The sequence below is a fragment of the Alexandromys fortis genome, unplaced genomic scaffold, assembly GCF_014885135.2.
Source record: "Alexandromys fortis isolate MF-2015 unplaced genomic scaffold, M_Fortis_MF-2015_v1.1 scaffold_72, whole genome shotgun sequence".
Lineage (NCBI taxonomy): Eukaryota > Metazoa > Chordata > Mammalia > Rodentia > Cricetidae > Alexandromys > Alexandromys fortis.
Window position 1 is genome coordinate 6,502,031 of NW_026067969.1, and position 13,067 is coordinate 6,515,097.

Sequence of the window (13,067 nt, forward strand, 5' to 3'; positions counted from 1 at the left end):
GGGAAACCGGGAGCCCTCGTCCTGGATCGCAGCCCGAAAGCCCAGAAAAAGAACCAAGCCAAGCTCCAGCCCAGCGCTGGGGACGCTGCCGCATCGCATCGCAAGCCAGGTGCAGATCTACCTTTCTTCATCCCTTCACCATCCCTAGCCCACCTGATCCCCAAGATGACCAGCCCAGTCCAGCACAAACGCCGCTTTAGCATCCTGTTTCAGGGTTAGATCACGCTCCGCGGGGTGTCCGAGCTGTTTCTTCACCGGCCAGCAGGTGGCGATAAAGACCTGGCCAGAGCTCAAGGCGGAAACTCCAAAGGAAGGGAGGCTTCCAAATTTCCTCCAGGAAATTGGGAACATGATGTAGTAGGGTGCCCACGTGTATGGAGGTGGCTAGGTTCGTACAGCAGATAAACTCTAGAAGGTGCCTGCCATCTTGCCTCGGGCCACTTCCCCATGTGGATTTGAACACTGCAGCAGGCTGAGAGGGCTAAGGTTTACCCACACGCAGGGCTCTTTTTCCTGGGCTGGGGTCTGGATACCCTCACCCTCTACAAGACGGTGGGTAGAGAAGCCTCTGGCACTGAAGGAGTTGTTTATCCACTGCCCCGGGCTAAGATAACGGCTGGGGATCTGCTTCAGAGGTTTGAGGTTTGAGGTTGTGTAGAGAGTTAATCACCACTCAGGAAATCAAGACCCTGGGATGCCCCGTCTCTCCACCTCTAATCCCCTGCCCGCGCCAGTTTCATCCCAGCTGTGATTCCACCCTAACCCCCCCCCCAGGAGCCCCAAGTGCTCCCAAATCAAGCACCCCGAGTGGCTTGTTTTGGGAGACCTAGTGATCCATCTCAGCCACCTGGGAAGTGTGTTTATTTGTGGGACGAGGAAGCGCTCTTCTCATTGCCTGGCCTGGGTACACCCCTGGGTTGGGGCTCCAGCAGGCGGTCACCTCTGAGCCTGCTGCCGGTTTGTGGATGGCAGGAGGAGCCGGTAGCCCTTAGGGCGGCCTCGCTTCAGGATGGATTGCAGCACCAAACTGGGCAGAAAGGACTCCTGGAGTGAGAAGGAGGCCCAGCTTGGCACTGCAAAGGGGACCTCAGGGAGGAGACACATCCCCCCATGGCCCAGGTGGTCCCGCAGCTGGCCTAGGCCGCCCACCCACTCACTAGCAGCCAGGCAGCTACAGCCTGGCTCAGGTACCTCCTCACCCTTGCCTGCAGGGCTCCACACTGAGGGAGGCTGGGCCACAGACCAAGCAGTAAGCCCAACCGTGACTCAACAGAGAGGGTCTGCTCAACAGAGAGTCACTCGGGACTGCTGCTTCTAGTGGCCAGCTGCCCGGGCTGCCCACCAGCGTCTAGCTCCAGGGACGGGGCAATTTGCCCCACCTGCTCCCCAGTGTTAGAGGTGTCCAGGAAGGTCCTGAGGCCTCCCCTTGGCCTTGGGGTGGTGGCCCTGGAGATGAAGGGTAGCCGGCTGCTCATGGTGGCATCTTCAGAAAGGTAGAGCTGTGGTTCCTGAGCTGACCTGGTGGGGAGACAGAAGCCTATGGTTTTGTGACCTCAAGACCCAGACCCATTGACAGCTTGTACCTGGAGGGACCACAACCCTCGTGCTTCCTCCACCCAGAGCCTCACACTCGGGGGCAGTTCCAGTATGAGGAGCCGGCCATACTGTCTTGGACCCTGGGACGCAGGGCTCTGGGCAGACTGTCCAGCCATCTCCCAACACTCCCAAGCACCCGCTCTGACACAGACACTGCAGGCAAAGTCGTCTGCTCACTTTGAAAGATGTTCTGCCGGACTAGAAGAGAGAGAGAGAGGAGCAGAGTGAGTTCCCTGACCCCTCCCTGGGGGAGGGGCAAACTGACGCCCCCACCCTCTCTCCTCCCTCTAGTTGGCAAGGCTAGACGGAACCCCGTCTCCATGGCAACCACAGGCTCCCCAGTGCCTTCTGGCTGCCTCCAGAGAAGTCCTGGGTTTAAAAACTACCTCCCATGACTGTGGCTGTCGTTTGCCACCAAGCTGTGCCCTGCCCTGCCCCTACTCCTGCTCCAACCTCCAATCGCCCCTTTTTTCTCAAGTAGGAGGGTCAGGCACCCCACCACAGAAGTTCCAGAGAGAATTCCAAGATTCTGCAAGGGATGGAGAGAGGGTTTCTCTTCCTAGAACCGGCCATTCCCAGGGGCTGTCTCAGACAGGAAGGTCTCAGAAAACAGGGGCTAGTCCTGGTGCCATGGGATATGGCCACAATGCTTAGCCTGTCCTTGGATTTCTGGAACATTCTGACCTCTATTCTAGGCTTATATGGTTCTTACACAAACACCTCTTGCCTCAATTTTCTCATCAATCAAATAGCCAGAAAGCTGGGGATGAGGCATAGTGACACACACCTGTAATCCTAGGAGCTGCGAGGTGGAGGCGGGAGGATCAGTATTTCAAGGTCATCCATGACTACGTAGTGGGGCAGCCTAGGCTACGTGAGACTCTGTAAATCAATATTGTTAGTCCTAGGCACAGGAGCTCTTAAATCTATTAGCTGAAATTCTATTTTTCTCAAACACACATAGGCACAAAATAGAAATAGCCAGAAGTTGGGCTTCTCTGATTCTTGTGTTAAGGGAAGGTTCCTGGGGGCCACGAAGTACCAAGTACCAAGAAAGGGGAGGAGGTGGCGATGGCTTCCTCCTGTCTTCCTCGTTATCCTGCCTGCCTCCCCACGCCCAGTCAGAAATGTCAGGGAAATCACGAGTGTCCACTATGTCCATCCCGGGAGCGAGATCCCCTTCTGCAGGGTGCTGGGTTTCTCTGGTGGACCTGCAGCAGTTCTCAAGGGAACAGACTCCCTCTGCTCGGGCTTTCTGGACATCTGGCCAGCCTGACCCTGGGGGTCTACTTTCAAGAATTTGTGAGGCAGATGCTTCCGGAAACTGTTGAGGGGATGGGAACCTGAGCAAGCAGGGGCGGCAGCATGGACGGGCTCTCTAATTGACAGCCAGGCCTGGGCTGCCATTATTTCCAGACACCACCTGTCTGACGCCACTCCTCTCTGCTGGCTCTCAGGACCCCTACATTGTCCTTGAAGATCTCCTTGGCTTCTTCAGAAAAGGCCTGTATAGGTACTTCCTCTCTGGAGTCAATGGCCTACCAGGCTCTTTGAGGATCCAGAGCCACACCTTTGACACACACACACACACACCCTCCGCACTCCTGGCAGGAGTGTTCTGGAATCTCGGCTCTAGAAGCAGCTCTCTGCTCACCTGCACGGTTGCGTTCCCAGTAGCGGAGTGCTGTATCCTGCAGGGTCTCGTCGGCAAATCTCACCCGGAAAGGACAATAGCGCCGGCGAGGCCTTGAGCCTTCTCCAGAGGGGCTGTGAATGAGTAGACTCTTCACTTTGGGGACCTGTGTGCTGTGGGGTCTGCTGAGAGAGGTGGGGGGCAGGGGAACCAGGGCTCCCAGGAAGATCTTGGACAGGGCTGGAGAGATGGCCCAGTGGTTAAGAGTGGTTAAGAGGACCTTAATTTGGTTCTAGCACCCAAATTTGTTGGCTCAAAACTGCCAGTGACTTCAACTCTAGGCGTACCTGAGGCCCTCTTCTGGACTCTGCAGGCAACCACGGCTCATGGGCACACCACATCCCCCATAAATAAAATAGAAATCTTTGAAATATCTGCTCTTGCTTGGTGGCTGGGTCACGCTAATCACGTCAGCAGGCCTTTTCCAAGGCTTGTTCTGGTCATCGTGTGACATGCTCTATCCGATCAAACCTGCACAGTGTCCAGGAAGCCCTGTCACTACTCCCAATTATAGGAGAGGAAACTGAAGCACAGAGATGTCTAGCCCACAGCTGTCACTCAAATATCACGCCAGAGGGCAGGACGGTGCACTCAGGAGCCAAGAGGTCCTGATGGCACTGCAACCCGGCTCCTCATTCGTGAAATGGAGGCCATCAAGTCAGGCACAGTGGCCTGTGGGACACTTGGGGGAGGATAGAGGCAGGAGGATCAGGTGTTCAAGGTCATCCTTAGCTACACAGTGTGAGGCCCACCTTGTAAGAGCATGTGTCAACAAATAAGATACAAATAAGGAAATCATGGTGCCCCACCCCTTCTTCGGGACTGGCATGGAGAGGTGGGGTGGGCTGCAAGAACCTCCCGCTGAGGGTATGCCGAGCCGAGAAAACATCTCTAGCTTCAAGCTGTTATGAGAGTTATCGGTCTCAGTTATGCCACCGAGGCCATATGAGGGGGGCACCCTGTCCTCAAGGCTCTACTTCTCAGTTTTTCTCCTTCCGGTCCTGTGCTGTGTTATAGGCAGGATCATTCCGCCATCACAGGAGCTGGGAGAGTGGAATAGCCCGTGTGGGGGAGCACATAAACAGGGCCTGTCATGAGGCTGTGCTCCGTGAAGGGTGTGTTCTATTTCTATGTAATAGATAGAGAGCTTAGATCTGTTCCTTTCTCCCTCGGGGGCTGGGCTGCGGAGCCCGGGGGCTCGGGCACTCGGAATGACCCCTTGCACCTTCACCATGGGCACATTCATTTACACATTCGCACCCACTCCTCCTGTGCCATCTTTTTGCGGATGCAGAGGATGTGTTTCTCGTCTGTCCAACAGAGAGCCAAGCAGCTGGGGTGACTAGGCTAAAACTTGGCTATAGGTGTTGGGGCTCAGCTAGGCTGCAATTGTGCCGACAAACGTCATCTCTGGCGCCAGGCTTAGCCGTCTCCTAGCTAAGTGAGTGAGATGCTAACTTCCCTGCCCAGGGAAGATCACTGGAGCAAGATATTGCCGTGAGGGACCGCTGCATACAAACAGTGTCCCACTGTAGCCTATGTTTGTTTGTGATCACTTTATGTGCACTAGTGCTCATCCTGCATGTGCGTCTGTGGAGGCTGTTGGACACTCTGGAGACAGTTGTGAGCTGCCATGTGGGTGCTGGGAATAGAGCCCAGGTGTTCTGAAAGAACAGCCGGTTCACTCAATGGCCGAGGAGGCGTCTCTCCACCTTCCTAGTCTCTACTTGGATCCTGGAGAACTGTGTCAGGAAGGGGTCTGAGGCTCACAGAAAAATGTACGGTGATCCCTTAATATTGTCTGCCATGGGTACAGATGGAACAGCAGTAGGATGCCTGCTGTGTATGCACACTCTCTGGTCCATCTGTCCTTCCTTCCCTAACTTAATTAAATTATTGAGACAGTTTCACTGCCAAGTCCTGGCTGTCCTGCAATTCACTACGTAGACCAGGCTGGCCTCCAACTCACTCTGCTTCCAGAATACTGAGACTAAAAACGTGTACCACTGGGGCTGGAGAGATGGCTCACTGACTGCTCTTCCAGAGGACCTGAGATCAATTCCCAGCAACCACATGGTGGCTCACAACCGTCTGTAATGAGACCTGGTGCCCTCTTCTGGCCTGTGGGCATACATGCTGGCAGAGCACTCAGACCTAAAAAATACATAACTGTTTTTTAAAGAAGGCACAGCACCACACCCAGCTCTCCAGTCTTTAAACCCCCAGGCAGCGCTCTCACCCTTGCTCTAGCCTGTTTAAACCTGTTTCTTTCCCCTCTCCAAGAAGAGCTCTCTAGCGTCCAGGTCCAGGTCAGCATCGTTACTGCCCCAGGATCTTTCTGGCTTGCGTGTTTGTCTTTGTCTTTCCGCTAGTGTTTGATACATAGTAAGGCTTCGTCAATGGGAAATGACAGGAAATGAGAGAAGGATGCGACAATGGCTGGATTTATGACAGGATCTGAGCTGAAGAGCTGATTGTCAGGGTGGGTAACTGGATGGTTAGACAGACGGATGTGCAAACTCGTGGGTAGTTTTATTACTCGGGGGAGAGGTGATTGGCGTCCTGGGCTTATAAGTGAATGAAAGGCTATTATTGGGCAGTTATAGCCAGGTGGAATTGGTGAGCAGATAGAAGACTGGCTGTCTGGGGGCAGTTACAGGTTCATGGCCAAAGACAGATATCTGAGATATTCACACTAGCATACAGTTCACGGCCTAAGGTGCGTGCAAGGATGGATGAGTGGATTGATGGATACATGTTAAACCCATTAGTGAGTGACCGGAAGTGAGGGAGCAAAGGAGAGCCTTACTGCTCCCACTGGGTTGGGGAGATGAGATGGCTCAATGGGTTAAGGTGATTGACAGATAAGCCTTGCCACCTCCGTTCCACTCCCCAAACTCAGGAAGGTGGAAGGAGAGAGTCAGCTCCACAAAGGGATAGCACGGTGAGTACCCACAGCTACTACTACTCACGGGTTGGCCTTTCTGGCTGTGATGAATTCACCTCTTGGAGGCCCCAGGGTATTCTCTCTAAAACTGTCCTGTGAGTGCAACGACTGGTCCCTTGAAGGCAAAGAGGTCACAGCTGATGGGAGCAGGGCCCCACTCTGTAGCAACCAGGGCAACCCCTCCTTTGCCAAGAAGAATCTCTCTACTTACCGCAGGTCTGGGAGGAATGAGCAGCTGGGACGACGAAAACCTACGCAGTGCTCTGATGCACCCTTGGGATACTGTGGCGATGAGGGTGCTGCGGGGCCTGTGGGGGGGGGGGAGTAGGAGGAAGAAAAGAAGAAGGGGAAGAGGAGGAAAGCCCAGTTAGCTGGGGACGGCCCTCACTGGGGACCCTAGCCCTTTCCCTACCCCACCCCACCGCTGTTCCCACGGCCTCACGGTGCTCCTCCGGCTCCGCGCATTTGGCGCGCAGCTGGTGCAGGAAGTCGCGGAACTTGGTGGGTAGAAACTCCCCCAGCAGCGCGCCCACGGCGTCAGGGTCCTTGCGGGCCGCGGGCTGACAAGTCCCCCGGGTCCCTGCTCCCCGGGCCATGCCGGACTGCAGCAGCGGCGGCAGCAACAGCGCGCGCAGGGTTCCGCGGCCCCGAGGACCGTACGGGACCCCAGGGGACAGGTAGGGCAGACGCCCGCAATCCTGCCACCACGCGCCGTCTGAGCCTCGCCCGGTACCGACGTCGGGCGTGGGCAGCCTGGGCAGCAGAGGAGTGGAGCGGCGTGGGGTGGCCCCGTCGGAATACCTCTTGGGCTCATAAGCCGAGGTCCCCGCTGCAGGCCGGCGCCAGAACATCGTGAGTCCGAGCTCAGCTCAGGACATCTTTGCGCCTGGGGGACGCGCGGGGGCGAGCGGAACCGCGGGGAGATCGCGCGCCAGCCCGCAGGCCATAGCGCCAGGTAGGGGCAGCTGGAGCCGGCTCGGGCAGGACCCTCCCCTGCTGTGTTCGCGCCCAGTTGTGTTCTTGCCCTGCTGTGTCTGCGCGCAAAGACGACTACGGCGGGGACGCCTGCTTTTTAGGGGTGGCTGTGACGTTGACGTGAGCTAGTACACGCCGGGTGCCTGGCACAGTGCGGCAGCCTGGGCACCTGCTGGCCGAGGACCGCCTTTCTTATCACTTAGCACAGTTGGGAGAGGGCTTGCCTAGAAAGTGCGAGAAACAGCATGGAGACCCATGCCTGTGATCCCAGAATTTGGGTAGACAGAGTCTGGAGACATAGATCAGTGAGAGGAGTGGGGTACGATTCCCAAAACCTTCAGGAGTTTTCAACCTCCAGTCCCAGGGGATCCACCACCCTCTTCTAGTCTCTGAGGGAACCAAGCACACACGTGGTGCACAGCCATGTAGGCAAAACACTCGTACACATAAAATTTAATTTCTTTCTTAAATTTAAAGCTATTGCTGGGCAGTGATGGCACACACCTTTAATCCCAGCACTCGGGAGGCAGAGTCAGATGGATCTCTGAGTTTGTGGCTAGCCTGGTCTACATACAAATTCCAGACCAGCGAGATAAGAATCTATCTCTAAATTAACAACAACAACAAAAAAATAAACTCAAGGTTGTCCTTGGCTTCATACCAACTTCAAGGTCAGCCTGGGCTAAGTGAGACCCTGTCTCAAAAACATTATCATGACTTGAGGTTTGTTTTTGTTCTGCTCCTTATAAGCCTTGGGATCTGGGCAGCCAGAGAATGTCCCCCATTCAGCTCTCGGGACTAGAGTGCAGGTAAAGCCTGCACCCACCTCTCCATTTTGAGGAAGGGTCTCCCTGTATGGCACAAGCTGGTCTAGACTCATCCTTCTGCCTCTGTCTCCCAGATTCTGGGATTACAATCCTGGTCTACCACCCGCAGGTCACAGGTGACTGAAGACCGGAGAGGAGACCCGTTTGGGAAGCCGGACCTCCTACTGGTTGTAGAATAAACTGGGGATCTGGCAGCCTGCTCTCAGAATTGGAGCAAGCTGCAAAAACATACGAGTTTCTCCTGCCTCCTGGCCGAGATTCTGACTGGGCCTGAGGAGGAGCCAAGACCATTCGTATTGCCCCCTCCCAATGTTGGGGATGAGACCGAGAGCCTGGCAAGACCTGCTGTAGGACAAGAGCTTCATCATCAAGCCGCTTCCACAGCAAACTCCCAGCTAGGGAGGAGAGCCCCAGGCCCCCTTCGGCTCTGACACTGGGGGTGGAGATGGGGCAGCCACCAGGCCTGATCCTTCCCCAAACATACCCTACTTTCAGATTGTCATCTGCTCTAAACTGGTTCCTGGGTGAAGTCTCACTCACCGTGTGGGGTCTGTTAGGCGAGGCCCTGGAAGGTCCTGTGTGTTTAGAGCCCCCCAACAGGTGGGCTATTTGCTGGGGAGCCCATCTTTCCACCTGCTGACTCTGGTAGCCCCTCCCAGGAGCCTGCAAGTCTGCGGGTTCATTGTGATCCGCTCTCACCATAGCCACTGGTAAGCAATGGGCACTGTGGCCTGGTGACAAGGGTGGGGCTGGTCTGCCCTGGATGCCAAGGCCACACCCACCGAGGCCTTGTCACTCCTGGCCAGGCCAGCCATGCTTAACTCAGAGAGGAATAGACCCTGTTCAGCCTCTCCTCCAGACCCAGAGTGGCTATACTGGGCTGAGTGGAAGGGGGAGGGCTTCCTGTCAGGCCCACCCTCCTAGGACAGTGGGGATACAAAGGACCTGGAAATCCAAGAACCAAGGTCAAGTTTATTTTATGCTTCTTTTGCCTATATGATGCGGACAGGTTTTCTTCTTCAGGGGGTTCCATGAGCCAATAGGATGGATAGATGGATGTGCCGGCAAATTTTGGTTGGGAGAGCTGGAGGAACCCATGGGAGTGCAGAACTTAGGTTGGGGATGAGGGTGCAGTTGAGACAAGTGTACCCAGATATGATATGATTTTATAATTAAAAAAAATGAGTATCACTCATATGCCCAGAGGAGGCCTCGTGAAAGATGGGTTCCATTTTCTATGATGCTCTTCAGAGGGATGGAGGCATGTATTTCCTCAGGAAGTTAGAATATTGGGTGGGGGAGATAAACTTTTTTTGTTATTTCTTTTTCTAAGACAGGGTCTCCTTAGCTCTTAAACTCACTGGTCACAGATGACCTTGAACTTCGGACCCTACCAGGGAAGGGTGGCTCTATGATGTGGGAGTGATCTCTGTGGTTAAGTCGGGTTTCTCAAACAGGTGCAAAATAAAAAGTCCACTCACACACAATACAGAAGGAGCTTGAGACCCTCACCCTCCATTTTTATTCAATTACAAATTCCTAGAAAAGACCACGCCCCTTGACCAAGCCGCCCCAAAGCTGAATTCTACAAAAGGCTCTCCACTCCTAAGTGCAGGAATTGCGGGCTTGTACAGCTGCAGCTGCTTGTATGTGGTGCTAGGGATCAAACCCAGGGCTTTGTGCATGCTAGGCAATCACTTACCTACTGAGCTACGTCTTTTTTTTTTTTTTTTTTTTTTTTATCTTGGCTGTGTGGAGCATGGTGACTGTGGATAGACGGAATATTCTAAGTTGGAAGCCAAGGAAGATCGCGGTCTATCCTAGGGCCTTGGATTTATCTTGACTTTGTCCATGACTACATTCCTGTTGAGTTGGTAAATCTCTCAGGTTACACATAGCTGATCTTTGGCATCCACAGCCTTGAAGTTAAGAACACTAATGCCAGGCAGGGTGTCTCACACCTTTAATCTCAGCATTCAGGAGATCTCTGTGGTTTTGAAGCCAGTTTGGTCTATATAGTGAGTTCCAGGCCAGCCAAGGCTACATGGTGACACCTTGTCTCAGAAAAGCAAAGTGTTTAAGAACATTGGAGACAGCCGGGCGGTAGTGGCGCACACCCTTAATCCCAGCACTTGGGAGGCAGATCTCTGTGAGTTCGGGGCCAGCCTGGTCTACAAGAGCTAGTTCCAGGATAGGCTAAAAAAAAAAAAACTACAGAGAAACTCTGCCTCAAAAAAAAAAAAAAAAAAAAGGCTGGAGAGATGGCTCAGTGGTTAAGAGCATTGTCTGCTCTTCCAAAGGTCCTGAGTTCAGTTCCCGGCAACCACATGGTGGCTCACACCCATCTGTAATGAGATCTGGCGCCCTCTTCTGGTGTGCGAGCATACATGGAGGCAGAATGTTGTACACATAATAAATAAATAAATCTTTAAAAAAAAAGAATAAAGGCTCTTTGGTTTTTAAAAAAAAAAAAAAACAAACACTGGAGACAACATCTGAGCACTATAGGAGAGGCGAGCAGAGCTGATGCTCCACCAGCGTTATCTAGCGAGTGGATTGATTTGCCCGTTTTTGGTGACTATGAAAGCCCCCCCCCCTTTTCTTACATAAGGGTCTCTGTGTATCATATCGGATTCCTGCTGGAAGCAGGCAGTGATGCAAGGCTAATGACATGAGAATGGCAGTGTAACCTTGGTCAGCTATGCTGGGTGAGTGAGCAGTCACACCATGTCCTGGTGTGCTGCTTTTCAGTTGCTTGCGCCTTAGCCACCAAGCAGTGTGCACTTTACTTAGCCTGCCCTGCTTGTAGCTATTCATCTTTGAATCTTTTTGTTTGCTTGTTTGCTGTTTTGGTATTTATTTCTACAATTTTTTTAAAATTTTCTTTTTTTATTTTATTTATTTATTATGTATACAATATTCTTTCTATGTGTATGCCTGCAGGCCAGAAGAGGGCACCAGACCTCATTACAGATGGTTGTGAGCCACCATGTGGTTGCCGGGAACTGAACTCAGGACCTTTGGAAGAGCAGACAATGCTCTTAACCACTGAGCCATCTCTCCAGCCCTCTAAGATTTTTTTTATTGAAATTTATTGAGCTCTACATTTTTCTCTGCTCCCCTCCCTGCCTTTCCCCTCCCTCCTTCAGTCCTCCCCCAAAGTACCCCATGCTCCCAATTTACTCAGGAGATCCTGTCTTTTTTTATACTTTCTACTTCCCACGTAAATTAGATCTATGTCTGTCTCTCTTGGTGTCCGCATTGTTGTCTAAGTTCTTCGGGACTGTGGTTTGTAGGCTGGCTTTCTTTGTTTTATGCTTAAAAGCCACCTATGAGTGAGTACATGTGATAATTGTCTTTCTGTGTCTGGGTTACCTCACTCAAAATAATGTTTTCTAGCTCCATCCATTTTCCTGCAAAATTCAAGCTGTCGTTATTTTTTCTGCTGTGTAGTACTCCGTTTTGTAAATGTACCACATTTTCCTTATCCATTCTTCGATCGAGGGGCATTTAGGTTGTTTCCAGGTTTTGGCTACAACAAACAAGGCTGCTATGAACATGGTTGAGCATGTGTCCTTGTGGCACAATTGAGCATCCTTTGGATATATACTCAAAAGTGGTATTACTGGGTCTTGAGGAAGGTTGTTTCCTAATTTTCTAAGAAATCGCCTCACTGACATCCAAAGGGGTTGTACCAGCTTGCATTTCCACCAGCAATGCAGAAATGTTCCCTTTCCCCCACAACCTCTCCAGCATAAGTTGTCATCAGTGTTTTTGATGGCCATTCTTACAGGTGTAAGATGGAATCTCAGAGTTGTTTTGATTTGCATTTTTCTGATGACTAAGGATGTTGAACATTTCCTTAAGTGTCTTTCAGCCATTTTAGATTCCTCTGTTGAGAGTTCTTTGTTTAGGTCTGTACTCTATTTTTTTTTATTGGATTATGTGATCTTTGGTGTCCAATTTCTTGAGTTCTTTGCATATTCTGGAGCTCAGACCTCTGTCTGATGTGGGGTTAGTGAAGATCTTTTCCAATTCTGTAGGCCGTCGTTTTGTCTTGTTGACCATGTCCTTTGCTTTACAGAAGCTTTTCAGTTTCAGGAGGTCCCATTTATTAATTGTTTCTCTCAGTGTCTGTGATGCTGGGGTTATATTTAGGAAGTGGTTCCCTGTGTCAATGTGATCAAATGTACTTCCCACTTTCTCTTCTATAAGGTTCAGTGTGGCTGGCTTTATGTTGAGGTCTTTGATCCGTTTGGACTTGAGTTTTGTGCATGGTGATAGATATGGGTCTATTTTCATTCTTCTACATGTTGATATCCAGTTATGCCGGCACTACTTGTTAAATATGCCTTCTTTTTTCCATTTGATATTTTTTGCTTCTTTCTCAAAGATCAGGTGTTCGCAGATGTGTGGATTGATATCCGGGTCTTCTGTTCGGTTTCACTGGTCCTCCTGTCTGTTCTTATGCCAATACCAGGCTGTTTTCAGTACTGTAGCTCTGTAGTAGAGTTTGAAGTCAGGGATTGTGATGTCTCCAGAAGTTCTTTTATTGTACAGGATTGTTTTGGCTATCCTGGGTTTTTTGCTTTTCCAAATGAAGTTGAGTACCGTTCTTTCGAGGTCTTTGAAGAATTTTGCTGGGCAGAGCTACGTCACTATTGTATAACTATTTCAAGTTTTAAGTATAGGTGCGTACGTATGTGGGCATGTGCACACAAGTGCAAGTGTACTTGGAGGTCCAAAGCAGGCACTGGATCCCTGGAGCTGGAGTTACAGGGGATGTGAGATTCCCAGTTTGTCAGAGCTTCTGCAAGAGCAGGATGTGCTCTTAACTGCTTTTTTGAGCAGCCCCCAAGCCTTCTCATTATTATTATTATATTAATTTTGAGACAGGCTCTCACTGTGTAGCTCTGACTGTCCTTGATCTCACTATGTAGGGCAGGCTGGCCTTGAACTCACAGAGACCCGCTTGTCTCCGCCTCCTGAGTGCTGGGATTCAACGCCTGTGCCACCACCCTGTCTGTAG

General features: G+C 51.8%; 1 protein-coding gene across 2 annotated transcripts; it reads right to left on the reverse strand.

The window, feature by feature from the left end:
- Positions 1 to 936: 936 nt before the first annotated feature.
- On the reverse strand, positions 937 to 8,720 carry CUNH9orf50 (chromosome unknown C9orf50 homolog). Of its 2 annotated transcripts, XM_050155419.1 has the most exons (7): positions 6,679 to 7,206; positions 6,448 to 6,535; positions 6,262 to 6,351; positions 3,251 to 3,363; positions 1,629 to 1,794; positions 1,380 to 1,518; positions 937 to 1,044 (listed from the first exon to the last, which is right to left on the reverse strand). In XM_050155419.1, exons 1-7 carry the CDS (start codon positions 7,085 to 7,087, stop codon positions 937 to 939), a joined length of 1,113 nt encoding a protein of 370 aa, XP_050011376.1. In that variant the 5' UTR covers positions 7,088 to 7,206. The 2 variants fall into 2 exon arrangements, 1 of the variants encoding a protein (XP_050011376.1); XR_007594156.1 differs by lacking the exons at positions 937 to 1,044; positions 1,380 to 1,518; positions 1,629 to 1,794; positions 3,251 to 3,363; positions 6,679 to 7,206 and adding an exon at positions 8,579 to 8,720 and having other exon boundaries at positions 6,308 to 6,351; positions 6,448 to 6,544.
- Between the last annotated feature and the right edge of the window lie 4,347 nt (positions 8,721 to 13,067).

Bases quoted from the DNA above. Each gene is read 5' to 3' on its own strand.
- CUNH9orf50 (XM_050155419.1), bottom strand. From the start codon at position 7,087: ATGTTCTGGCGCCGGCCTGCAGCGGGGACCTCGGCTTATGAGCCCAAG. The intron at 1,795-3,250 runs GTGAGCAGAGAG...TCTCTCTTCTAG, and splicing joins CTGGGAACGCAACCGTGCAG to TCCGGCAGAACATCTTTCAA. The intron at 1,519-1,628 runs GTGAGGCTCTGG...TCTCCCCACCAG, and splicing joins TACTGGAACTGCCCCCGAGT to GTCAGCTCAGGAACCACAGC.